The following is a 27797-nucleotide window of genomic DNA, read 5'->3' on the forward strand; positions in this document are numbered from 1 at the left end:
TGTGTATTATAATATTCTGCAGAAGCTGAGGTGTGTATCATAATATTCTGCAGAAGCTGAGGTGTGTATCATAATATTCTGCAGCAGCCGAGGTCTGTATTATAATATTCTGCAGCAGCTGAACTGTGTATTATAATATTCTGCAGCAGCCGAGGTCTGTATTATAATATTCTGCAGCAGCCGAGGTCTGTATTATAATATTCTGCAGAAGCTGAGGTGTGTATCATAATATTCTGCAGAAGCTGAGGTGTGTATCATAATATTCTGCAGCAGCCGAGGTCTGTGTTATAATATTCTGCAGCAGCTGAACTGTGTATTATAATATTCTGCAGCAGCCGAGGTCTATATTATAATATTCTGCAGCAGCCGAACTGTGTATTATAATAATCTGCGGCAGCTGAGGTCTATATTATAATATTCTGCAGCAGCCGAAGTGTGTATTATTATCTTCTGCAGAAGCTGAGGTCTGTATTATAATATCCTGCAGCAGCTGAGGTCTGTATTATAATATTCTGCAGAAGCTAAGGTGTGTATTATAATATTCTGCAGCAGCTGAACTGTGTATCATAATATTCTGCAGCAGCCGAGGTCTGTATTATAATATTCTGCAGCAGCTGAACTGTGTATTATAATATTCTGCAGCAGCCGAGGTCTGTATTATAATATTCTGCAGCAGCTGAACTGTGCATTATAATAATCTGCGGCAGCTGAGGTCTATATTATAATATTCTGCAGCAGCCGAAGTGAGTATTATAATAATCTGCAACTGCTGAAGTTTGCATTATAATGTTCTGCAGCAGCTGTAGTGTGTATTATAATGTTCTGTATTGGTGGTGGTGGCTCCTTTAATGGGTCTGCGTCGGGGGGGGGGGGGGGGGGGGGGGGAAGCTCCCTCAGTCCATGTGTCGCCCCCTTCAGCTGGCTCTGGGCACAAATCATAAAACTTTCCCCCCCTGACAGGTGCACTCCAGCCTGGAAGGAAACCTTGCTGTCACGCATCACGCAGACTTTACACCGCCTGTCAGGATCATTACTCCCTCCGAGAAGGAAACCTACAAGTGTTGGGGCTGACGGGTGACAGCGCGGCCATCAATCACGGAGCCCCTAATCAGGGGGGGATTATACAGCCTGTTAATACTCTTCCCATCCCTCTGCTCATCACACAAACCTGTCATCGGGGGCTCATGTACACCCTGACAGCCAATCCCAGACCTGCAGCGTCCTAGCGCGTACACTAATGGGAAACAGCACTGAAGGCCAAAATTTAAAAAACTAAAAAAAGCTAAATATGTTGCAAAACTACAACTCCCAGCATGCCCGGACAGCCAACGGCTGTCCGGGCATGCTGGGAGTTGTAGTTTTGCAACATCTGGAGGGCCACAGTTTGCAGACCACTGTCCTAAGAGGTCCTCAAGAAGGGAATCCTCCTAAAAATAACATTATTTACTTCTTGAATTACGGTATTATGCAGAAACGACATAACGGTATTATAGGGCTCTGTTTATTGGAGTAATACTATGTACTTAGGCCCCTTTCACACTGCCGGTATTCTCCGGCAAATTTGGGCGTCAAACTCCTTTTTTTTTTTTTTTTTTTTAACGTGCCGTAATTTTGCTGGAGCATAACCGGCAAATAACGAGTCCCGATGGACCCCATTGTATTCAACAGCCGCCGTTATTTTCGGAGAGAAAAGCCGGAGAAAAAGACGGTGCAAAGACAACCAGCAGTGTCAACGTAGCCTTATGTGGACCCAGTATGGAAGTTATTTAGGCAATATATGGCAGTATTATTTATAAAGAGCATTTGGATACTGTATATATATATAAGTTTTATTTTATTTGGTATTGTATCGCCATATTGGGTAAGCAATAAATCGCCATGTTATGTGGTCCCTGTACGGATACTTTTTAAGCGCCCAATTTTATTTCTGTATTAGGGGATTCAAACTGCAATATTATGTAGGAAGTGAATGGCGGCATTATGTGGGCTCTTTAAAGGGGTACTCCGGTGGAAAACTTTTTTTTTTTTTAATGAACTGGTGCCAGAAAGTTAAACAGATTTGCAAATGACTTCTATTAAAAAATCTTCATCCTTCCAGTACTTATTAGCAGCTGTATGCTACAGAGGAAATTATTTTCTTTTTGAATTCCTTTTCCTTCTGACCACAGTGCTCTCTGCTGACACCTCTGTCCGTGTCAGGAACTGTTCAGAGCAGCATAGGTTTGCTATGAGGATTTTCTCCTGCTCTAAACAGTTCCTGACACGGGCATCAGGTGTCAGCAGAGAGCACGGTGGACAAGACAAAAAAAAGAAATTCAATGAGAAAAGAATTTCCTGTGGAGCATACAGCTGCTAAAAAGTACTGGAAGGATGAAGATTTTTTTTAAATAGAAGTAATTTACAAATCTGTTTAACTTTCTGGCACCAGTTCCTTCCTTTAAAAAAAAATGCTTTCCACCGGAGTACCCCTTTAAAGAGTATGATGTGGTATTGTATGGCAATGCTAAATGTGCATCATATGGTTGCATTATTTAGATACTCTATGGAAGTATGACAGTATCTGGTATTGTATGGCGGTGTTATATGGGTAATTTATGGTTGTATTATTTAGATACTGTATAAGAGAATTATGTGGTATTGTATAGCAGTGTTATATGGGCACCGTAAGGTTGTACTATTAAGATACACTATGGAAGTACTGTGTGGTATTGTATGGCAGTGTTAAATGGGCACCAAATGGTAGTATTCAAATACTGTATGGAATTATTATTTGGCATTGTATGGTAGTATTGTATGGGCACCTTAAGGTAGTATTAGTATTATGTGGTATAGTATGGTAGTGTTATATGGGCACTTGTGGTTGTATTATTTAGATATTGTATGAAGGTATTATTTGGTATTGTATTGCAGTGTTATATGGGCACCTTATGGTACTATTATTTACTGTATGGAAGTATGTGGTATTGCATGGCAGAATTATGGGCACCATATGGTAGTATTTAAATACTGTATGGAATAATTATTTGGCTTTGCATGGCGGTATTATATGGGCACCTTAAGGCAGTATTATTTACATACTGTATGATAGTATTATGTGGTATAGTATGGTAGTGTTATATGGGCACCTGTGGTAGCATTATTTAGATACTGTATAAAGGTATTATTTGGTATTGTATGGCAGTGTTATATGGGCACCTTATGGTACTATTATTTACTGTATGGAAGTATTATATGGTATTGCATGGCAGAATTCTATGGATACCTTATGTAGTATTCAAATACTGTATAGAAGTATTATTTGGCACTGTATTAGTATTATCTGAATACTTATCTAAGCACCAAGTATTAAGCTCTGTATATAACTAGGCAGGTGACTTGCTGTATTATGAAGGAAGCATATGGCAGTATTATACGGGCTCTTTAGCAGTAGTATATGATTATTGTGCACTAAAAGAATATATTATGTGAGATGTATATGGCAGTAGCATTCTGGTACTGTATAGCAATACAAAATGAGTTTGCATATACAGTATTATGTGGACACTGTATGGGGGTTATTTAGGGATTGTATCTGAAATAAAGTTTTATTTAGTCACTGTGTGATCAGGTCACTACATGGGGGTATTATTTAAGCCATGTATAGTGGTAACATTAGACACATTATGGCGGTATTAAGAACCAACTATGACACAAAACTTGACTAAACAAGGGTTTCCCAACTAGTGTGCCTCCAGCTGTTGCAAAACTACAACTCCCAGCATGCCCGGACAGCCTTCAGAGTTGTAGTTTTGTAACAGCTGGAGGCACACTAATTGGGAAACAAAGGTGGTAACATTAGGCACATTATGGCGGTATTAGGAACTAAGTATGACACAAGACTTGACTAAACAAGGGTTTCCCAACTAGTGTGACTCCAGCTGTTGCAAAACTACAACTCCCATAATGCCCGGACAGCCTTCAGAGTTGTAGTTTTGTAACAGCTGGAGGCACACTAATTGGGAAACAATGGTGGTAACATTAGGCACATTATGGCGGTATTAAGAACTAGGAATGACACAAAACTTGACTAAACAAGGGTTTCCCAACTAGTGTGACTCCAGCTGTTGCAAAACTACAACTCCCAGCATGCCCGGACAGCCTTCATAGTTGTAGATTTGCAACAGCTGGAGGCACACTAATTGGGAAACAATGGTCTATAAAGGGTTACTACTCCTAGACATGCTGTCAATCACGGTCTAAGGGGCACTGGTGAGCTCTTTGTTCTGCGCAGAGCCCTGGTGTTTGCATTGTGATCCCTGCTTCTCTTTAACGCCACATTTTACAACCTTCGCTTTTACACCTATAGAAATGCTATAGGATTACACATCTGCGCGCCCTGATACCGGAGCAGCAGGGCGAGATAACGCAGCCGAGCCTGAGCCAAGGAAAGCAGCGGAGGACAAACCCTCAGTATTCCACCATTTTATTATGTTACAAGGTAATCTCCTCTTATCTCGTGAAAACACGTACGGACAACATGTGGGATTACAAGCCTCGCACTATACCCTGAGATACGGCCTAAGTGCCGGGCCTGTCCTCCTGCCAAGTGCTGGCACAATGGCTGCTCACGTGCTCTGGCATGGTCCACAGGTCACATGACTAATCCTTACCCACAGTCCTTTGGGTTTTCTTTCCAGAGGGCCAATATACATACATACATACACATAAATATATATATATATATATATATATATATATATATATATATATATATATCTATATCTCTCTATATCTCTCTCTCTATATATATATATATCTATATATATCCACACACACACACACATATATATATTTTTTTTATTTATTTATTTAATTTATTTGTTTATTTTTATTTATGAATTTATTTTACTTTATATGAACACCTTATAATACACAGGACCAGTGGGAGCCCCAGAGGTCAGACGCCAGAGAGAATCAAGGATGTAATATCCCTTAAAATTAGACTTATTAAAGGGGTACTCCGGTGGAAAACGATTTTTTTTTTAATCAACTGGTGACAGAAAGTTAAACAGATTTGTAAATGACTTCTATTTAAAAATCTTAATCCTTCCAGTACTTATCAGCAGCTGTTTGCTTCACAGGAAGTTGAGTAGTTCTTTTCAGTCTGACCACAGTGTTCTCTGCTGCCACCTCTGTCCATGTCAGGAACTGTCCAGAGCAGGAGAGGTTTGCTATAGGGATTTTCAACTGCTCCGGACATTTCCTGACATGGACAGAGGTGTCAGAAGAGAGCACTGTGGTCAGACAGAAAGGACATTCTAAAAGAAAAGAACTTCCTGTGGAGCATACAGCAGCTGATAAGTACTGGAAGGATTAAGATTTTTAAACAGAAGTAATTTACAAATCTGTTTAACTTTCTGCCACCAGTTTATAAAAAAAAAAATGTTTTCCAGTGGAGTACCCCTTTAACTGCCAGATTATTAGGTGTTCTGGACTACTGAATGGAGATAAGCAGTTGAAGGTATCCACTGTGCCGCTTATCTCGAGGGAAAGAATTAACAGTCCACAATGTGTTCAATTCTTACTTTCTTCAGCATTTCGGTCAATAGCTGCCCATATAGTTATTCATTGAAATCCCCTCCCTGATGTAAATTCACGCTCAGCTCAGCCGAGTGTGCATGTATTCCAAATAGGGAATACGTTGAATTTAACATGCCTGACCATTCTCTTGTCTGACATCTTCTGTCAGGGGAGGGTCATAGGCTACCTACTGGGGGCTTCTACCTAATGAGAGCTTCTACCTGATGGAGGGGAAATTACCTACCTACTGGGGGCTTCTTCCTGATGGGAAAATTACCTACCTACTGGGGGATTCTACCTAATGGAGAAATTGCCTACCTACTGGGGGGCTTCTACCTAATGGAGAAATTGCCTTCCTACTGGGGGCTTCTACCTAATGGGGGGGGGGGATTATAAACCTACTGGGGGCTTCTAACAATTGGGGAGAGAGATTATCTACCTACTTGGTGGCAGTAGAAAAAAAATACCTACTGGGGGCTTCTAATCATTGGGGGGGATTATCTACCTACTGTATTTGATGCCCTAGTGGGGGCATTTACTTATCTCCCTAGTGGGGGCATTTACCTAATAGGGTGGAATTACCTACCCACTGGGGACCTTTCTCCCTGACCCCATCAAATCCCCCTGCTACCTACCTTACTATGCAGAGGACCAAGGAAGACATTATTTGGGGTATTGAGTATAGGGAAAAGGTGGGGAATCTGCCGGAAAAGCATGAGACCTAAGATGTTTGCCCGGCAGATTCTGCAGAGATGAGTCATATCTGGAAAAATCTTTGTGGCGGTCTGTGCCAGACAGAGAAGGTGAGTCAATGGATGTAACTGCACTGTTAACTATTATACTGTTTGCAGCACCTGTGTAGATCTGGGTCCACTACTATATGGGTACTGTATGGAGGACATTGATCTGTGTAGGGTAGTTGTTATTTAGTATCAAGGTCGTGATGTGACGGTATTATTTGTCACTTGTATAGTGGTCATATTGGTCTGTTTATAGTGGTTTGATGGTAACAGTATGATGGTATTATTTAGCCACTGCAGTTATTTGCTGATCCTGCCTGCGCCCCTGGTGAGCAGCAATGCACAGACTGTACGTACGCCTCCGCTCTGTACCATTCACGGGCTGGGCTGGGGCGGCATGCGCAATTCTTTGCACTGCCCTGTGTACTGCTACCCCCCCCCAAAAAAAAAGAAAAAATTTACCTATAAAAAAAAAAAATGTTTTACCTTTATCTTTGATCAGAGCTGATTGGACACATCACTAAGCCCCTGACCGTCTTCATTAGGGTAGGTCATCAACCCCCATCAATGTTATGATACAACTTACCGCTCCAAGCATGATCCTGAAGATAAGCCACCGATGCGCCCAAATAACAATGCCTGATGGGGGGGTGCCTTTAGGGACACGGGACAGGGACCAGAGCGGGCACAGGAAGATTCCCAGAAATCCAGTTTCTAGTAGCTGAGACTCCCATCCTACAAAAAGACGACAAGAAGAAGCCATAAATCCCTATTGTTCCTATAGGTCATAGAAAGGTGCCCAGGTGAGGGGCTGGGTCACGTGATGCCCGATAATACTTTATTCACTGTAACCGGATAATTCCTATACAGGAAGAAAAATATCTGCGGCCATAATCCCAATAATTATTGCTTCACAACTGATAACCTGCCAGAGGGATCCTAGACAATGGAGTCATTGTTGGCGGGTCACCCCCTGATCATTACATACATGATGGGAGATTGCACAATATATACACTGCTGCATGTCCTTAAAGGGCCAGTGACCTCATAGGGCCTGTGTGCTCCTACAGAGGGCTGACTTCTAACCTGCAATTTCAAAACCTCAAAACTGCATATCCCAGCATGTTGAGGCACTGAGAGACACACACTGTGGGAGTACCATGGTAGGTACTGTACTACTGTGGTGGGCACCGCGACGGGTGCTGTACTACTAAGGTGGGCACTGTGACAAGTACTATACAACAGTGGGGGTGTTGTTACAGGTTCTGTACTACTGTGGGGGCATCATGAAAGGTACTGTACTACTGTGGGGGCATCATGAAAGGTACTGTACTACTGTGAGGGGCATCGTAACAGGTACTGTACTACTGCAGGGGCACTGTGACGGGTACTGTACTACTGTGGGGACACTGTCAGGTGCTGTACTACTGTGGGGGCACTGTGACAGGTACTGTACTACTGTGGTGGCATCATGTCAGGTACTGTACTACTGAGGAGGCATCATGTCAGGTACTGTACTACCTTGGGGGAACCGCGTCAGGTACTGTACTACCTTGGGGGAACCATGTCAGGTACTGTAATTCCTTGGGGGAACAGTGTCAGGTACTCTACTACTATGGGGGCACAATGAAAGGTACTCTACTACTGTGGAAGCATTGTGTTAGGTACTGTACTACTGTGGAGGCACTGTGTCAGGTACTGTACTACTGTGGGGAACAATAAAAGGTTCTGTACTACTGTGGGGGAACAATGAAAGGTACTGTACTACTGTGGAGGCATTGTGTCAGGTACTGTACTACTGTGGGGGCACAATGAAAGGTACTGTATTACTGTGGGGGAACAATGAAAGGCACTATACAATTGTGGGGGCCCCATGTCAGGTACTGTTCTACTGTGGAGGCACTGTGTCAGGTACTGTACTGCTGTGGAAAAACCGTCTCAGGTACTGTACTACTGTGGAGGCACCAAGTCAGGTACTGTACTACTGTGGAGGCACTGTGTCAGCTACTGTACTACTGTGGAGGCACCGTGTCAGGTACTGTACTACTGTGGAGGCACCGTGTCAGGTACTGTACTACTGTGGAGGCACAGTGTCAGGGACTGTACTACTGTGGAGGTACCGTGTCAGCTACTGTACTACTGTGGAGGAACTGTGTCAGCTACTGTACTACTGTGGAGGCACTGTGTCAGGTACTGTACTACTGTGGAGGCACCGTGTCAGGTACTGTACTACTGTGGAGGCACAGTGTCAGGGACTGTACTACTGTGGAGGCACCGTGTCAGGTACTGTACTACTGTGGAGGCACTGTGTCAGGGACTGTACTACTGCGGAGGCACCGTGTCAGGTACTGTACTACTGCGGAGGCACAGTGTCAGGGACTGTACTACTGTGGAGGCACCGTGTCAGGGACTGTACTACTGCGGAGGCACCGTGTCAGGGACTGTACTACTGCGGAGGCACCGTGTCAGGTACTGTACTACTGTGGAGGCACCATGTCACATACTGTACTACTGTGGAGGCACCATGTCACATACTGTACTACTGTGGAGGCACTGTGTCAGGTACTGTTCTACTGTGGAGGCACCAAGTCAGGTACTGTACTACTGTGGAGGCACCAAGTCAGGTACTGTACTACTGTGGAGGCACTGTGTCAGCTACTGTACTACTGTGGAGGCACAATGAAAGGTACTGTACTACTGTGGAGGCACCGTGTCAGGGACTATACTACTGTGGAGGCACCATGTCACATACTGTACTACTGTGGAGGCACCATGTCACATACTGTACTACTGTGGAGGCACCATGTCAGGTACTGTACTACTGTGGAGGCACTGTGTCAGGTACTGTACTACTGTGGAGGCACCGTGTCAGGTACTGTACTACTGTGGGGGCACCATGTTAGGTACTGTACTACTGTGGAGGCACCGTGTCAGGTACTGTACTACTGTGGAGGCACCATGTCAGGTACTGTACTACTGTGGAGGCACCATGTCTGGTACTGTACTACTGTGGAGGCACCGTGTCAGGTACTGTACTACTGTGGAGGCACTGTGTCAGGTACTGTACTACTGTGGGGGCACCATGTCAGGTACTGTACTACTGTGGGGGCACCATGTCAGGTACTGTACTACTGTGGAGGCACCGTGTCAGGTACTGTACTACTGTGGAGGCACCGTGTCAGGTACTGTACTACTGTGGGGGCACCATGTCAGGTACTGTACTACTGTGGGGGCACCGTGTCAGGTACTGTACTACTGTGGAGGCACCGTGTCAGGTACTGTACTACTGTGGGGGCACCATGTCAGGTACTGTACTACTGTGGGGGCACATTTGTCAGGTACTGTTCTACTGTATGGCTCATTTTACACTGTGTGAACATAGCCTAATACTGCTAAAGGATACGGGGGTAACTTATCAACGACCAAGCATCACACATCATTGGGACATTGCAGGAACTGTCTATATCAGTTGTCCCCAAACTGTGGACCTCCTGTTTTGCAGGTCACTGGTCTATATAAATGCACTTATTTTCCTATTTATACCCTGACAGGTTTCCATAGGACACTCACCTTCCAATATGCAAACGGAAGATTTGCATATTAGATTCTAGAAAAGTTGATAAGAAAGAAGCTGCTTTGAAAGGCAAAACAATCCGGCTGTATAACTGTGAGCGGAGCCCGAGCTGTCACCTGGGACCATTAACCCCTCACTGACACATCCCATCCCACTTACCGACCAGGAACACGGAATTTGCATAGTAAATTTATCTATCTGCGGTGTCATCGGGAGGGGGCAGAGATGTGAGGAAATGTAGAATCATTGCCCTATGTCTCCATGTAAATGTTCTATGGTAGATTCCTTCTGAAAGTTTATTAGTGTAAGATAGGAAATGTAACATGGTAAGATATATAAGATAGATACAGTAGATAGATATAAGATAGATAGATATGAGATAGATAGATATAGATATGAGGTAGATAGATAGATAGATAGATATAGCTATGATGTAGATAGATATAAGATAGATAGATAGATAGATAGATAGATAGATAGATAGATATGAGGTAGATAGATAGGAGATAGATAGATCGATATAGATATGAGGTAGATAGATAGATATTAGATAGATATAAGATAGATAGATATGAGATAGATAGACAGATATGAGGTAGATAGATATATATAAGATAGATAGATAGATATGAGATAGAAGAGATAGGTAGATAGATATTAGATGGATATGAGATAGATAGATATAGATATGAGGTAGATAGATATTAGATAGATATAAGATAGATAGATATGAGATAGATAGACAGATATGAGGTAGATAGATATATATAAGATAGATAGATATGTGATAGATAGATAGATATGAGATAGAAGAGATAGGTAGATAGATATGAGATAGATACATAGATGATAGATAGAAAGATAAAATATATGAGACAAAAAGATAGGAACAGTTGTCAAGGGTCGTTGTTTCCCCAAGGTACTCGTCTTATATGGACACCAGGTTTCCGTAAGGGCATATTCCATCCAGGATAAACTGGGCGAGATATGGGAAATCCAGGAAACAGTTAAAACCCTAGGAGATACTTCACTTGCTAGGAAATTTGGTAAATCTGGGCCTGAGTTTTTATGGGATGAAAGGCAGGTCTGGTAGTGGGGTCTTTAAGGTTCACTCCAGGTTTTCAGACTGGCCCAGATCAGCACAGGTGCTGAAGACAGCTTGTTAATGGACTTTAAATGGAAACTGTCATCAGTTTTACCTGCACTAACCTTGATGGTACAGGTGTGTGGTGTGGGTGACACTGATGATAACTATACTTCTGCCTCATTCCATAGTCCCGCTATCTTTTTTGTCTGAGCGGCTTGGTTCACAGGCAGGGCTTATAACACACACACACACAGTAGAGTCAGGATTGGCATTTGGCACAAAAAAATTTCAATCAAATCTGTAGTTTTACACCTGAAGGAGAATCTTTCAGAAACTTAAAGGGTAGCTCCCACCATCCTATTTTTTTTTTCTGTCACGGCCTATTGCCAATCTATCCCTAACCCCCTCCCTGCTTTAAATTTTTACTATATCAAAAATGCCTTTTGTCTGCCTGGCAGTGTGCTCACTACCAGGCAGACTTCCCCAGCAGGCACCACGTCGCTGATGCCTGCTGGGGACAACACTTCCGCCCTTAGTTCATTTACACAGGGTGCCTCCAGCTGTTTCACCACTACAACTCCCAGCTTGCCCTGACATCTATTGGCTGTCAGGGCATGCTGGGAGTTGTAGTATTGAAACAGCTGGAGGCACCCTGTGTAGATAAACTATTAAATTAGTTAGTTACATGCGGCGCTAGCCCGTCCCCTCCGTCTCCCTCCCCCCGCGCCATACCCCGTTCCCTCCATCACAAACCCCCCTCCCGCATACCCCGTTCCCTCATTACACTTACTGCAGAGTCCGGCAGCGGGCGTGCAGGGACAGCGGTGGCGACGACGAGGCAGCGGCGGCGATGTGTGGGAGGAGTGGCCTCCCAGCCAGTGGCCGGGGAGCCAATGCGCTCGCTCCCTGCCTGTCTGATTGACAGGCACGGAGCGAGCGCAGCCTGAGTGAAAAAGGACCGATGCCCGGCCGCATCAGTCCTTTTTCAGGCGTGACGTCACGCCAGGCTGCAGCCGGCCACTAGGAGGGAGACCCCTAGTGGCTGATTTTCAAATGTAAATTAAAGCATTTTAATAAAAAATAAATAAATAAATAAATAAAAGTATATTAGAGATATGTTGTAGTACATAAGTACTACAACATATCAAAAAATAAAGTTGGTGACAGTGCCCATTTAAGGGGAATTTCACATACAGAATTTTTGTCTATTTTTGAACCATAAAATTGGCCTTAAAACAACCAGCTTAGGGCTCCATAAATTCGGTTCAGAAAACGGTCATGTTTTTCAATACAAAGTTCGGGGGAACTGAATATAGATATAGCTGGTAACTCCCATTCATTTACGGCTGTACAATGCTCTTCTATGGCTGTTTACAGCTCCAAAAAAACACATTTTTTAGAACATCTTTTCACATATTTTAGGGACATTTTAATTCTAAAAAGCAGTTGGTTTGTAACTTACATTGTAGCATTTACTGCAGCAAAAAAAATGGATGAAAATGTCTTTTTTGAAAAGTTTCTAAAAATAGCAAATAAAAAATAAAAAGAACAAATGGAGACTTTTTTTTAAGGATGGAAATACACATTGGGGGAGATGTATCAAAACCTGTGCCGAGGAAGAGTGGTGCAGTTGCCCATAGCAACCAATCAGATTGCTTCTTTCATTTTCCACAGGCCTCTAAAGAGGCCTGTGGAAAATGAAAGAAGCAATCTGATTGGTTGCTATGGGCAACTGCACCACTCTTCCTCTGCACGGGTTTTGATAAATCTCCCCCATTGAGTGTGGACATGGACTGACCATGAATTATTTTTGTCACATTTTTATTTTTTTAAAGTTTTTATAGTAATTATTAAACTATAACTTTATTAGTTCATACAAAACCCCAATGAAAGATGAGACAAGTTGCCCTCTGCTACATCTGTACCCACTAAGCATCGTCATCGGGGCCTTGTTGTGGGACGTTCTGGATGAATGGCCGGACAGATGTCCCCCAGGTTTGATGATCAGACTGGTACCAGTCTAATGTGTTTCCCACCCACCAGAAACTGGGAGAAGCGTCTCTCCCCTCGGGCCGATGGGTCTGGGAAGGAAAGGGTCTGAGCTGTTGACCCACCTGCTACTATGTGCAGCAGTAACATGGAAGCCTATAGCCCTGGCAGCTGCACGGAGAGGCACAAAGGGCCCCATTGTGACTGCTGAGCCCGGGCAGAAGAGATATAAATAAGAGGATCCCCCGGCGCTGGATGGTGCTGCACCTCCTTGTCACCCCCATGTACTATTAACCCCCTCCCTGCTGTACTGTCAGTCATCGTGATGCTCCACTACTTTCATCACCTGGGTGGTTTTGTCTTTGAATTATTCTGTAATAAAGCTGCAGGGTGTTCCCAAATGTATGGCCCCTACTGTATAGTAGATAGAACATCAATCAGTGTTTCCCAATTGGTGTACCTCCAGCTGTTGCAAAACTACAACTTCCAGCATGCCTGGACAGCAGAGAGATAGATAGATATGAGATAGATAGATATGAGATAGATAGATAGATAGATAGATAGATATGAGATAGATAGATAGATAGATATGAGATAGATAGATAGATAGATAGATATGAGATAGATAGATAGATATGAGATAAATAGATATGAGATAGATAGATAGATATGAGATAGATAGATAGATATGAGATAGATAGATAGATATGAGATAGATAGATAGATATGAGATAGATAGATAGATATGAGATAGATAGATAGATATGAGATAGATAGATAGATATGAGATAAATAGATATGAGATAGATAGATAGATATGAGATAGATAGATAGATATGAGATAGATAGATAGATATGAGATAGATAGATATGAGATAGATAGATAGATAGATATGAGATAGATAGATATGAGATAGATATGAGATATGATGAGATAGATAGATATGAGATAGATAGATTGATACATAGATATGAGAGAGATAGATATGAGATAGATAGATATGAGATAGATAAATAGATAGATAGATAAATAGATAATCGCTGCTAGGACATAACAATATACAGGATGTCTCTCCATTTTTTGGTTCCCTACAATCTATATAGCACTAAGCACTTAAACTTTTCTAAGATGGTAACAAGTTCAGCGCAGTTGTCTCTGGGGTGTTCTGGGAATAGATCCCACAGCAGATGATTCAGGTCTTTATCCATGTAATTGTTCTCCTAATGGATCCCGCTCCCTCCCGCGCTCTGATGAAGGCGTCTGTCACATTGATGGCTATCAGTGTAATGACTTGTCAGTAGGAGTGCAGGCAGATGTGACATAGAGATAGATAGATATGAGATAAATAGATATGAGATAGATAGATAGATATGAGATAGATAGATAGATAGATATGAGATAGATAGATAGATATGAGATAGATAGATAGATAGATATGAGATAGATAGATATGAGATAGATAGATAGATATGAGATAGATAGATAGATAGATATGAGATAGATAGATAGATATGAGATAGATAGATAGATATGAGATAGATAGATATGAGATAGATAGATAGATAGATAGATAGATATGAGATAGATAGATAGATAGATAGATATGAGATAGATAGATAGATATGAGATAGATAGATAGATATGAGATAGATAGATATGAGATAGATAGATATGAGATAGATAGATAGATATGAGATAGATAGATAGATAGATAGATATGAGATAGATAGATAGATAGATAGATATGAGATAGATAGATATAGATAGATCCTTCCCTCACAGGTGCAGTGTGTGGGGCAGGTGGGCCGTGCTCGGTGGGGTGTATTTGGAGGGAACCCGGGCCTGTACATACAGTATAGTGATCGCCCTGCTGTCAGTGATATTAGGAGAACACATGGAGGTGGCTGAGAGCTGTCATGTAACACAGGTGTAAGAGCAGCTTGTAAACCCATCAGCAAATCACCCTACACCGCAGCTACCCGGTGCTAAACCAACAGCAGTGTCCACAGATAATCTGACACTTCCCTTCAGGAGCCCAAGCCGGGGATCGATTACAGGGACCAAGTGACACGTGACATCATACATGCAACCCTGTAGAATTCCTATAAATAAAAAAATCAGGATATACATTATATATATATATATATATATATATATATATATATATATTCACTTTCCAAGTCTTGAGTCTTTTTTTCCCCTGTGATCTATGGAAGGAAAACTGCCAAAAAGATTCCTTGCCACAGCGATTTTGTGCCCCCCCCCCCCCCTTTTTAAAAGAAAAATAATAAATAAATAAAATAAAAAATACCATGCAAAGAGTTTAAAAAAATAAAAGCCTGAAGCTGGGTTTTCAAGTTTGTTTTTTTCCCAAAAATAATAAAACGTCAAATTTAAGGCAAAAAACTGTGTGGCCAAATGTTAGCTGAGAATCAATAGAATTATGAAACACCAAACCCACTTAAGGTGCTAAGAATATGTTTTTTTTTCCTCCATAAACTTCTATGGGAGGATAAAATTGCCCAGAAAAATGCAATGTGGATTTAACATTGGAATCCCCCCCCAATGCATTAATAGAAACCCTTGAGTCACATAATAAAGAAATCACATGACTTGTAATGATAAAATTGGGGGGGAAATGCGAAGACTAAAACCAATTTAAAAAAAAAAAAAAACTGAATATTATCAGATGGTCACCAAACTACTTTAGGGCCCTTTAAGGTGAAAATAAATTGTTATATGTTTTTTTTTCATGAGATTTATATATATATAACTGAAGAACGAGAAGCAGCAACACTCTGGGTAGTGTAAATGGCATTCGGGTTCTGTAGGTACACGGTCCCGGTTTGAGGGCCAAACGAAGTGTAGAAGAACAGACGACCATAGCGCTCGCAGATGGGGTGAAGGAGTAGCTTTATTCCATCACAACACGGCTGGCGACGTTTCGGCTACACAATTGCCGCCATTATCAAGCAACATGAGGGTGGACATAGGCTAGTATATATATATATATATATATATATGCACAAACATAACTGGTAAATAGATAAATGACATGCAGGCGGAGCATACATTAGGTATACAGATGATGGATATGCAAATACAGAGAAACACAGTGGTTCCACCCCAAAGGGGAGTGCCATAGTAGTGTACAGTGCAGTAATGAATAAAAACTTACTAGGGGCGGCGCTGGATAGGGAGGACTCACGTGGAGAAGGACACCATCGGCGCCATGACATGGGTGCTGACTGTACTGCGCACGTGTCAGGAGGATTGGAGAGCACGAGGAACCTGAAGCGGTATCTGCGTAGGCACAAATTCGCGCATGCGAAAGTCCACACGGCGCACACGCAAATAGTGCAATGATACTAGTAAGAAAATGGGTATACCAGGCGACTATTTGCGCAGCCTCAGTGCTGCTGAAGAATGCGGGCAGCCATGTTGGAACATGGCAAGTAAGCCAGAAAGTAAAAAGAATGTAATGCAATGGCATAACAAATGCTGGGTGAATACCATATGAGGCCAGAGCCAGGTTGATACCATGGAAATGACAGGACAGGGATAAGTCCTGTAGGGTGACAGCTGTCAATCAATCTAAGCATACATACAGGGAATGGACTCCGGGCCCCGAGGGGCGAATGCGGCCGCCCCATGGTTGTGCCGGCCACACGGCCGAGGGATGGCAGGCTAAGGATCCGTCAGCCCGCAAAGCAGGCAACGCGGGTTCACAGCCATGACACCACTGCCACAAGGGGCCACGGAGTGGTCCCACCCCCATCATCCACACAACATACATACAGTCACCTGAGAGAAGAAATGTGTGCGGCCAGATGGAACAGTGGAAGAATGCAATAAATGGTAGAGCAAAATACAAAGCCATAGACTAGCAATTCAAGAGTCCCGTGTCACCAATTTGTACATATAAATATATATATATATATATATATATATATATATATATATATATATATTTTTTTTTTTTACTTTTACCCAAAAGGCATTTTTTCTTTGAAAACTCTCCCTCCTTACCCACTCCCCCAGCCCAGAGGAACAAAGCACAGAGCAGACTGTAGACTGATGTCTCTAAAGCCCACCTGGGTGCAGGAGGTTAGAAGTAGCCGGACCGGCCATTCTTTGTAGTCACAAATAAACGAAGGCCGACTTCAGAAGAGAACCGTATCAATGGCTGAGGCGAACCTGTGGGCGTTCAATGCGGGGAAAGCCTTCATCTTGTACAGAAGGACAAAGAGCGTTTCAGAGAGAGGACGGCTCCAAGAGAAAAGTCAAAGCAAAAAGCTCCATATATCACTTACCCAGAGGAAATGTGCGCCACGTCAAAAATTCCCACAGTGAGCAAAGAAAACTCTGCACCTCCTGGGGATCACGGGAACAATGCCGGATTTACCAGTGTTATGGCGGCACATAGGAGACCACGAATGTCTTCACTTTATATTGCAGAAGAAACTTAATGCATCGCAACACCTGGGCAATGGAGGCATCAGCTACAGAGGGAGTATAGGGGACTCATACTACCCCCAATAATATGACATAAAAGGGGGTGCACAGTAAGGGATAGATCGCTAACACTATGTACATACGGACAGGTAATCTGGTGACAATGATCGGTCATTGTGAGCAGCAAGTAAATGGTCAGATCTTGAGGTTGGTGCTGAAATTGGAAAAACTGGGCAAGAGTAAGGGCCCTATTACACCGGTGATTATTGGCCATACATCATGACACGTAATAGAGCCGGAGGCTTCCAGAAAGATTCAGCACAATATCCCAAGCACCATCCCTACCCCTACTAAACCCAATTTTGGTGTTCACATCTGAGTAGGGTTGTTACAACCACAGAGATGGAGATTGATATCTAGGGACATCCATGATGACACACTGACAGCCATTAATAGCCATTTCATTAAAACCAATACTAATGCTATGAAGCTCCCCGCATGCGCTGATCTATCAAGGCCTGGACTCCATAGACCAATAAAGGTGTCCAGTGATACAGTATCTACACCAAGATGTTATCAGCCGATCCTGTACGTTGTGAGGTGTGGCCTCATTTTTCCAGCACAAATGCTCCATCGGATTGAGATCTGGGGAATTTGGAGGTCAAGTCACCATCCATCAGACCAGGCCAGCTTCTCGTGTTGCTCAAGTTCTGCCCATTTTAGACCCTTTCAGCTGTGGACAGGGGTCACATGGGCACTATAACTGGTCTACACTGTGCTACACAGTCCCATATACAGTACACTGTGATGTCCTGTCTGACATCTTTCTATAATAGACAGCAGGAAGTTTTTCAGCGGTTTGCTGTACGGCAGCTCTTCTATGGGATCGGACCTGACGTTTTAGCCTTCTCCCCCCACACTCATCATTAAAGGGGTATTCTGGCTTTATACATCTTATCCCCTATCCAAAGGATAGGGGATACGATGTATGATCGCAGGGGTCCCGCTGCTGGGGCCTTGATGATCTCGGTGCAGCCAGGCGCTTTCTCCGAGACGGGGACGTGACGTGACGTCACACCACGCCCCCTCTATTCATGTCTATGGGAGGGGGCGTGATGGTCGTCATGCCCCCTCCCATAGACATGAGTAGAGGGGGTGTGGCCGTGACGTCACGTCCCCATCTCAGAGGAAGCACCAGTCACTGAATGCTGGGGGCTGCACTGAGATCGCGGGGGTTCCCAGTGGCGGGACCCCTGCGATCATACATCTTTTCCCCTATCCTTAGGATAGTGGATAAGATGTATAAAGCCGGAATACCCCTTTAAAGGGGTATTCCAGGCAAAAACTTTTTTTTATATATCAACTGGCTCCAGAAAGTTAAACAGATTTGTAAATTACTTCTATTAAAAAATCTTAATCCTTCCAATAGTTATTAGCTTCTGAAGTTTTCTGTCTAACTGCTCAATGATGATGTCACGTCCCGGGAGCTGTGCATGATGGGAGAATATCCCCATAGGAGCTGGACAGCTCCCGGGACGTGAGTCATCAGAAAGCAGTTAGACAGAAAACAGCAACTCAACTTCAGAAGCTAATAACTATTGGAAGGATTAAGATTTTTTAATAGAAGTAATTTACAAATCTGTTTAACTTTCCGGAGCCAGTTGATATATAAATAAATGTTTTTGCCTGGAATACCCCTTTAAGCCTTGGGCATCCATGCCCTGTTGCTGGTCATTGGTTGTCCTTCATTATGGTAGGTACTGACCACTACATACTGAGAACACCCTATAAAACCAACCCTTCTGAAGATGCTCTGGCCCAGTCGCCTAGACAACACAATGTGGCCCTTGCCAGAGTCCCTCAGCTCTTAAGGGCCATATATTTTAGAGAATCACGAAAACCATTGCTGGGTCTTTCTCTTTGGGTAAGTGTCAGCAGCCACACTGAAAACTATGACGCTATCTTTTAGTCACGGAGTCATCCAGGCTTCATGGAAATGCATAGCCCCTGCCTAGGAGTAAAAAAATCGTGAAAAATCAACTAAGACACATCGAGAAAAATCATGGTGGCAACTTTAAACTTTAATGACATGTAAACTCACATTAACACACTGCATAAGAATCTGATCACTCCATGTAGTACTTCATGACAATCCAAGCCCTGTGGCTGTAATGCTTTGCATATTCCTCTCTGCAGCCTTATTAAAGGGGGGGGGGGGGTGAGAGGAAGTGACCCCTATGACCGCCGCACCCCCCGCACTGACCCCTCGGCCTACTCTGGCTTTGTCATGGTACTTTTTAAAGTCCTGTTGCCACGACAACCAAACTTCCTCCTCGCAGATGGCTTAAATCCATACAGGTGCCACAGGGCCAGTCTAAGAAGAGAGAACGGCGTGGTAATGGCCCCCGCTCAGCCTTAATGGAGCTGCAGTGGAGAAGAACATGCTTCCCTTCAGCGGAAATTGGACCTAGCAACACGGGGCCATTTAGTCTTGATATATTCAGAATATTTAGCATATTCTCTGCTTCGGGGCATTGGGAATTAACATTTCTCAGTACTCGCAGTTCCTGCTCTTGAAATGCAGAGCAGCTTTGTGAAGTTAGACGTTAACCTCGAGGTGGACGAGCCGTGAGGGCACCGTGCCAGCTTCACACTATGGATCCTGTCTGCTGTGAGAGCGACGCTGCACGTGCCAAGAGCGGGAAAGGAAGGGGGGTACATAGTTTGTTATATATATATATATATATATATATATATATATATACACAGTGATCCCTCAACTTACAATGGCCTCAACATACAATAGTTTCAACATACAATGGTCTTTTCTGGACCATTGTAACTTGAAACCAGACTCAACATACAATGCTACAGACAGTCCAGATCTGTGAAACGTGTCAATAGCTGGAAGAACCGACCAATCAGAATGGATATTTCACTGGTAAAACCAGTGTATTCCTAAAGTGCACTGACTGGTTTCTGGTAGCGCCCCCTACAGTACAGGGAGGTATTACATGTTCTGTACTCTTTACCTGTATTACTGAAGTGTATGCACTGACTGGTGTCTGGTAGTGCCCCCTACAGTACAGGGAGGTATTACATGTTCTGTACTCTTTACCTGTATTACTGAAGTGTATGCACTGACTGGTTTCTGGTAGCGCCCCCTACAGTACAGGGAGGTATTACATGTTCTGTACTCTTTACCTGTATTACTGAAGTGTATGCACTGACTGGTTTCTGGTAGCGCCCCCTACAGTACAGGGAGGTATTACATGTTCTGTACTCTTTACCTGTATTACTGAAGTGTATGCACTGACTGGTTTCTGGTAGCGCCCCCTACAGTACAGGGAGGTATTACATGTTCTGTACTCTTTACCTGTATTACTGAAGTGTATGCACTGACTGGTTTCTGGTAGCGCCCCCTACAGTACAGGGAGGTATTACATGTTCTGTACTCTTTACCTGTGCTAGGGTGAGGGCGGCTCCATATTCCTTTTTTTAGGACATTGCGTGTACTGTACAGGACCCTGAAGAAGCTTCTGTCCTCTACATAGACCAGTGTTTCCAAAAGAGGGTGCCTCCAGCTGTTGCAAAACTACAACTCCCAGCATGCCCGGACAGCCGAAGGCTGTCCGAGCATGCTGGGAGTTGTAGTTTTGCAACAGCTGGAGGCACCCTGGTTAGAAAACGCTGAAATAGACAGCGATTTACAGCTCCCAGCAGATCTTTCTTACTTTTATATGGAAGGATTTGCTTTATTTGTATTAGTTATCTACTTATTTATCTTTAATCCTCACTTTTTCCTATTTTTTGGATGACATTTTGGGGCTTCAGAACCAATTACCAGGTTTCCATAGAGTTCTGGTCTCAACTTCCAATGGTTTCAACATACAATGGTCGTCCTGGAACCGATTAATATTGTAACTTGAGGGACCGCTGTATATAATCAAAATAATACAAAAAATACAGGGGGGAGATTTATCAAAACCTGTGCAGTGGAAAAGATGTCCAGTTGCCCATAGCAACCAATCAGATTGCTACTTTCATTTTCACAGGTGAAAATGAAAGCAGCAATCTGATTGGTTGCTATGGGCAACTGGACATCTTTTCCTCTGCACAGGTTTTCATAAATCATCCCCCACACTGTTTTATTGTATTTTATTCCTGTTTTATAGAATCATATATATATATATATATATATATATATATATATATATATATATATATATAACATTTTCTTATTGTATTCTATTCAAGTTATATAAGATCATATATTTTTTATTGTACATTTTTTTGTCATATAGAATTATAGTATTTTATTGTATAGTATTTATGTATTTTATTTTATTCATGCTGTATAAAATCATGTATCCATTTTTTATTGCATTTTATTTATGTTATTATAATGTCGAAATAAAGCTTTGTTCAATTCACATTTAGAAGTTTTGGTACTCCGCCATATACGGTGACCGCTGTAACAAAATGATATTCCGGGCCGAGATTCCATCTGCAGAAGGCGCCTCCAAAATGCATCGACACTAGGACCGAGCAGACATCCGCAGTCACCAGTAAACGGGTACTCCGGTGGAAAACATTTTTTTTTTTTTATCAACTGGTGCCAAAAAGTTATACAGATTTGTAAATTACTTCTATTAAAAAATCTTAATCCTTCCAGTACTTATCAGCTGCTGTATGCTTCAGAGGAAGTTGTGTAGTTATTTCCAGTCTGACCACAGTGCTCTCTGCTGACTCATCTGTCCATGTCAGGAACTGTCCAAAGTAGGCGCATATCTCCATTTAAAAAAAAAAAAAAAAAAACTCTCCTGCTCAAGACAGTTCCTGACACGTCCAGAAGTGGCAGCAGAGAGCACTGTGGTCAGACTGGAAAGAGCTACACAACTTCCTCTGGAGCATACAGCAGCTGATAAGTACTGGAAGGGTTAATATTTTTATATAGAAGTAATTTACAATGACAATTGGTTAACACTGGTCTATGAAATATGGGTAAAATGCCTTACAGACTCTAGAATGGAAACCATACTGGGTCCAGAAACAAATAATTTTATTGGGAATTTTTGTAGCATAGACAGTAAGGGGAGGGGGAGCGGTTTCACAATATGTTGCCCCCAAAACATGACTCATGCCCCCCTACATTCTACCGTCTTGTATCTTCCATGCTGTTCATATTAATGCAGACCGTGATCGGAGCCATACGTTGCAGAGCGTTCTCGTTTACCATTACATCAGACTCCTGTAATACACCACAATGCGGTTAGATCACCTTATCCCAATCAGTCGGAGCAGGGGAAATAGCCACAAGCGGGGTCCGACTTGCGGAAATTAGTGGCTTGGTGTTTCCATGGTAGGCTCTGCCGCCCCCCTCTCCCGGCCTTTAGCCATGCACATGCCTCTAATCACTGGGTATAAATTACTGCAATCTTATTGTACGTGGAGTCTGACCAGGTCAGCAGACAGGCTAATGAGAGAGACATAAATCTGAGGGGCCGGGGTGAGACACATTAAGGCACGGCCAATCTCCCCCCAAAACTATGCAGTGCACCACGCAGAGCCGGATTAGGGAACTCCGAGCGCAGGATCATTATGGGTTTATTTTATAGATGGATTTTATTTTGTAGGGGTCTTTATAATGGACGGGATTAACAGATGCAAGTGGACATTTTCTTTTTTGTTTTCCCCATCCAAACCAATCATAAAAAACTGAACTACTGATGTGTGGACCTGTATTTATTAACCCTGTAGTTCAGTGGTCTCCAACTTTTTTGCTTAAAGGGGTATTCCAGGATTTTTTATTTATTTGACTATCCTACAGGGGCTGTAAAGTTAGTGCAGTTCATAATATTGTGTCTGTACCTGTGTGTGATGGTTTTCTCACAATTCTTCTGTGATTTTCACCCCAATATTTATCTCTAACAGCATACAAAATGACTGTTGTCTCAGATTTTTCCCAGGTTGCAATGCAGCCGAGATCTGACTAGACTAGTCAGCTGATGACAGGGAGCCTGTCTGCTTCAATGGGAGGGGGGGGGGGGGGAAATCGCTTGGTGGGAGAGAGATCAATCTGCAACTAATGCAACAGCTGTAGGCACCCTGATTGAAATCCACAGGTCTTTTGAATGGATGCAGCTAATTTATGTTTCAATAGGTGGGGTGGATGATGTGTGGGTGGGAGGAAAATGGAATTATGGGATTTGTAGGCAAAGAAGGAAATTAAAACAGGAAATACCAGTTCACCATAAGCTAGCCACAAAGTTATAGTAATCTCACAACATAGTCATTTAGCCACAAGACAAGTGCAGATCCTTCCTAAGCATGTCCATTACTGTCTGCCAGGTACGTACAAAAATCACCTTATGGTGGAGAACCTTTAACTATAACAGCAGTTATACCTGATGTATATTAGCATGTTGGTTGCTGTAGTTTTGCAACAGCCACATATTGGGCTATGATGGGTGTTGTGGTTCTCCAACAGGTTGGGGTATGATGGATGATGTGGTCCTGCCACAGCTGGGGGAGTCAGGAGTCACAGGTTTGGGCATGATGGAAGATGTGGTTTTGCAACAGGGTGGGGAACACAGCCATAGAAAATGGATGAATGGTTGTGGGATGACCACTCATTTTTTGCCAAACCTTTTAACCCACTGTTTGGTTATTTGGTGGATCCACATGGTTGCCCGGTTTGGAAAACCTCCATTTACAGCTCCATCTCCATTAGTCTAGAAGGCCCAGCCTATCCATGTATTCCACTGATACCAATAGTTAGCTAACACCAGGTTTTCCCTAGCAATAAAATGGAATTCTAGGATCATCCATGATTCTGTTCAAACATTAGGTTAAATGCTACAACACTGGAGACTCCCAGGACATTTCAGCCAATGTAGGAAAGGGACCACAACCTTAAAGGAGTACTCCGCTGTTAGACATTTTATCCCCTATCCATAAGTGCAGGGAGCGAAGTTCGCGATGCAGGGTGGAGGCTCGTGACGATAAGGTCATGCCCCATTTGTGACGCCACAGCCACGCCCCTCAATGCAAGTCTAAGGGAGGGGGTGTGATGCCGTCACGCCCCCTCCCTTAGACTTGCATTGCGGGGGGGGGGGCGTGGTTGTGACGTCACTAGCAGGGTGTGGCCGTGACGTCATGAGCCTCCGGCACTGCACCCGACGCTTTAAACGAACGCCGGCTGCAACCGGGAGATTGCAGGGGTCCCTAGCTCCGGGACCCACACAATCAGACATCTTATCCCCTATCCTTTGGAAAAGGGATAAGATGTCTTGGGGCGGAGAACCCCTTTAAGCAGGTCAGAGATTGGTCAGCCAAACATTTGGTCGACCAAATGCCCTCTCCCGATCCCCCCATCAGGCAGTGTGTATATCTGAATTGGTGAGGGGAGAAAACACTGTCAGACCATTTGGGCAGTGGTTTAGATACCACAGCACAATAGGACAATAGGACTGTACATGGTAATTCCAATATACCCGACTATACTCTCTTTTACCATCATTGGAAAAGAGTAAGGAGACCACCACACAATAAAGACCCAGCCAGTCCCATTGAGGGGGTTTACCAACTACAAGGGTTTTTGTGCTCCTGTCACCAGCTGATCCCAGTCTTCATTGAACTTCATCTCCCATGTAACTCGCACAGGACACTTGCTCCAGGACATAACGCTCACAGAACTTCCATTACTTACAGCTTGAAGAAGGGCCTAGCCCAAAAAGTTGTTATATATATATACTATACAAATAAATTACAAAACAGATTGGATTTCCTGAGCCTGGCCGACTGTGACATGGCTAATAAAGTTGTAATTCACTAAGCATACGCTTCAAGTAGTGCAGTGAAACATAACTTATCCCCTATCCAAAGGATAGGGGATAAGTTATAGATCGCAGGGGTCTGACCGCTGGGACCCCCGCGATCTCCTGAACGGGGCCCAGCAGTTTGCTGGAAGGGGGCATGCCGACGGCATGCCCCCTTCCAGCAAACTGCCGGGCTGCGTTCAGGAGATCGCGGGGGGTCCTAGCAGTCGGACCCCCGCGATCTATAACTTATCCTTTAGATAGGGGATAAGTTATATTTCCCTCCAGAACTCCTTTAACCTGGAGTGGTAAATTATTGTCGTCTCTGTAACTATTGGAGTGATAAACTTCTCCCCTATTCTGTAGGACAACCTCAGGATTACATGCCTTCAAATATGGACTGCATTGTTTTAATTTCTAATAAAATAAATTACTGCAGAATATTCCAAAAACACAAGCGTCTGCCACCATGTACTCATGTGACCTAATTTTATTAGCACTCATCAGGGTTTTTTTTTCCACAAAACCAGGGCAAATGGTTACATGTACCAGGCAAGACGGCCAATTTTACATAAGTGTTCCTTTAACGGGACACGATGTGATAAAAAAAAAAAAAAAACGTACACTCCACGTACAGACGGTTTATGTTGTAGGAAGCATGGAGAACCTCCATCCATGAGACACTGCCAGGACATGGTTGTGGAGTGGAGTTTGTCTGGAATAGTTTAAGGGGAACATGGGGGGGGGGGGGGGGGGGGAGATGTTTCTGCTCCGGCTAGGGAAATCTCCAACCTCACTTACTTGGAGCTAATTGCTTCCTTCAGGCGGACTGCTTCACTGCACTAATGGGTTTTAATAAAAACATCCAATTGGACCAGTAAACCCCTCATTAAGCTGTTCTGAGAGCATGAATTTAGGAGCGGGGAGGGCATGGGGTCACCGCGAATATGTAAGTCACCCATTCTGGTGAGTGGTGGAGACTTGATTGAAAACATTGGGAAGCAAGTGTCTATGTTCAGGATATTTAGCAATTAAAGCTGGCTGTGGCCATTAGGCGGCTGTTCTGCCGACAGCTATCGACCCCAACGTTGGGCCTGGCCAAAAAGTTTCGTTACTGGAGAGAGACAGAGAGGAGAGTCTTCCACACACGGAATGCCATTTTTCCCCTGGGAAACATTAGGAACGAAAAAATTCCAATTCTTGTTTCCCTGGCAAACGAAGGAGCATCTACCATCAAAATCACCTAAATCTGCCACCAAAAACCTTGTGAATGCCCAGCAACATATATTCTCCATATACAACCAGAAAAAGGACCTATTTTATAGGCAGCCGTGTTTGCAAACATGGCACTGACCCAATAATGGATAAACCCTAAAGCAACCATTAGAGGAGAAGAAGAGAACCCAATATCTGTCGATCAGTTGACATCTTTAATTTGGGAGGATTCATGTTTAGACTAAATACACACACTACGGGGGAGATTTATCAGTAGTGCAGAGGAAAAGTTACCCAGTTGCCCATAGCAACCAATCAGATCGCTTCTTTCATTCTTAAAGGGGTAGTCCAATGGTGAAAAACGTATCCCCTATCCTAAGGATAGGGGATAAGTTTGAGATCGCGGGGGGTTCGACCGCTGGGGCCCCCTGCGATCTCTCTGTACGGGGGCCAGGCTCTCCGGCCAGATAGCGGGTGTCGACCCCCGCACGAAGCGGCGGCCGACACGCCCCCTCAATACATCTCTATGGCAGAGCCGGAGATTGCCAAAGGCAGCGCTTCGGCTCTGCCATAGAGTTGTATTGAGGGGTCGTGTTGGCCGCCGCTTCGTGCAGAGGTCGACACGCCCCCTTCCCGCGGGCTGTCGGGGCCCCGTACAGGAGATCACAGGGGGCCCCAGCGGTCGGACCCCCCGCGATCCTTAGGATAGGGGATAAGTTGTTCACCACTGGGTCACCACTGGACTACACCTTTAACAAGGCCTCTGAAAAATAAAAGAAGAGATCTGATTGGTTGCTATGGGCAACTGGGTAACTTTTCCTCTGCACAGGTTCTGATAAATCTCCCCCTATGATTTTATATAGCATGAATAAAACACAAAAAAATTGATATATAATTCTATGTAGCAGAAAAAAAAAGTACAATAAAAAAATATATGATCTTATATAACATGAATAAAATACAATAAGAATTATTTTTTTTATATGATTCTATAAAACAGGAATAAAATACAATAAAACAGGGTGGGGGATGATTTATGAAAACCTGTGCAGAGGAAAAGATGTCCAGTTGCCCATAGCAACCAATCAGATTGCTGCTTTAATTTTCACAGGCCTGAAGGCATTAAAAAAAAATCAAAAAGAGGTAAAAAAGAGGGGGTGACCCTATACGAATTCTCCACAATAGAGAAATCATGGGGATCTATCTGCTGAATCGCATTCAACCGCATGGCTTAAATAATAAGACGGATTTGATACCGCATTACTAATATATAAGTGAATTGGTTGTTTCATTTTCCTTAGCTGTAATGTAGTCCTATTGTGTTTTATGTGTTTTTTTTTTTTTTTTTTTTAAATAT

The 27797-nt window shown here is 43.3% G+C and overlaps 1 protein-coding gene across 7 annotated transcripts in view; it reads right to left on the minus strand.

Annotated features, from left to right (window-relative positions):
• Positions 1-27797, minus strand: part of LMF1 (lipase maturation factor 1) — a 330318-nt gene that overhangs the window by 232173 nt on the left and 70348 nt on the right. For 2 of the 7 annotated variants that reach the window (XM_056533475.1, XM_056533471.1), the window contains one exon: positions 6886-7034. In XM_056533475.1, the coding sequence (XP_056389450.1) occupies positions 6886-7034 (149 nt within the window). Of the gene's footprint in view, positions 1-6885; positions 7035-12422; positions 12439-13074; positions 13297-17044; positions 17097-19306; positions 19325-21249; positions 21331-27797 lie in introns of those variants that run through there. The other 5 variants (XM_056533468.1, XM_056533472.1, XM_056533469.1 and 2 more) reach the window with 5 other exon arrangements.

Source organism: Hyla sarda, chromosome 8 (assembly GCF_029499605.1).
Source record: "Hyla sarda isolate aHylSar1 chromosome 8, aHylSar1.hap1, whole genome shotgun sequence".
Taxonomy (NCBI): domain Eukaryota; kingdom Metazoa; phylum Chordata; class Amphibia; order Anura; family Hylidae; genus Hyla; species Hyla sarda.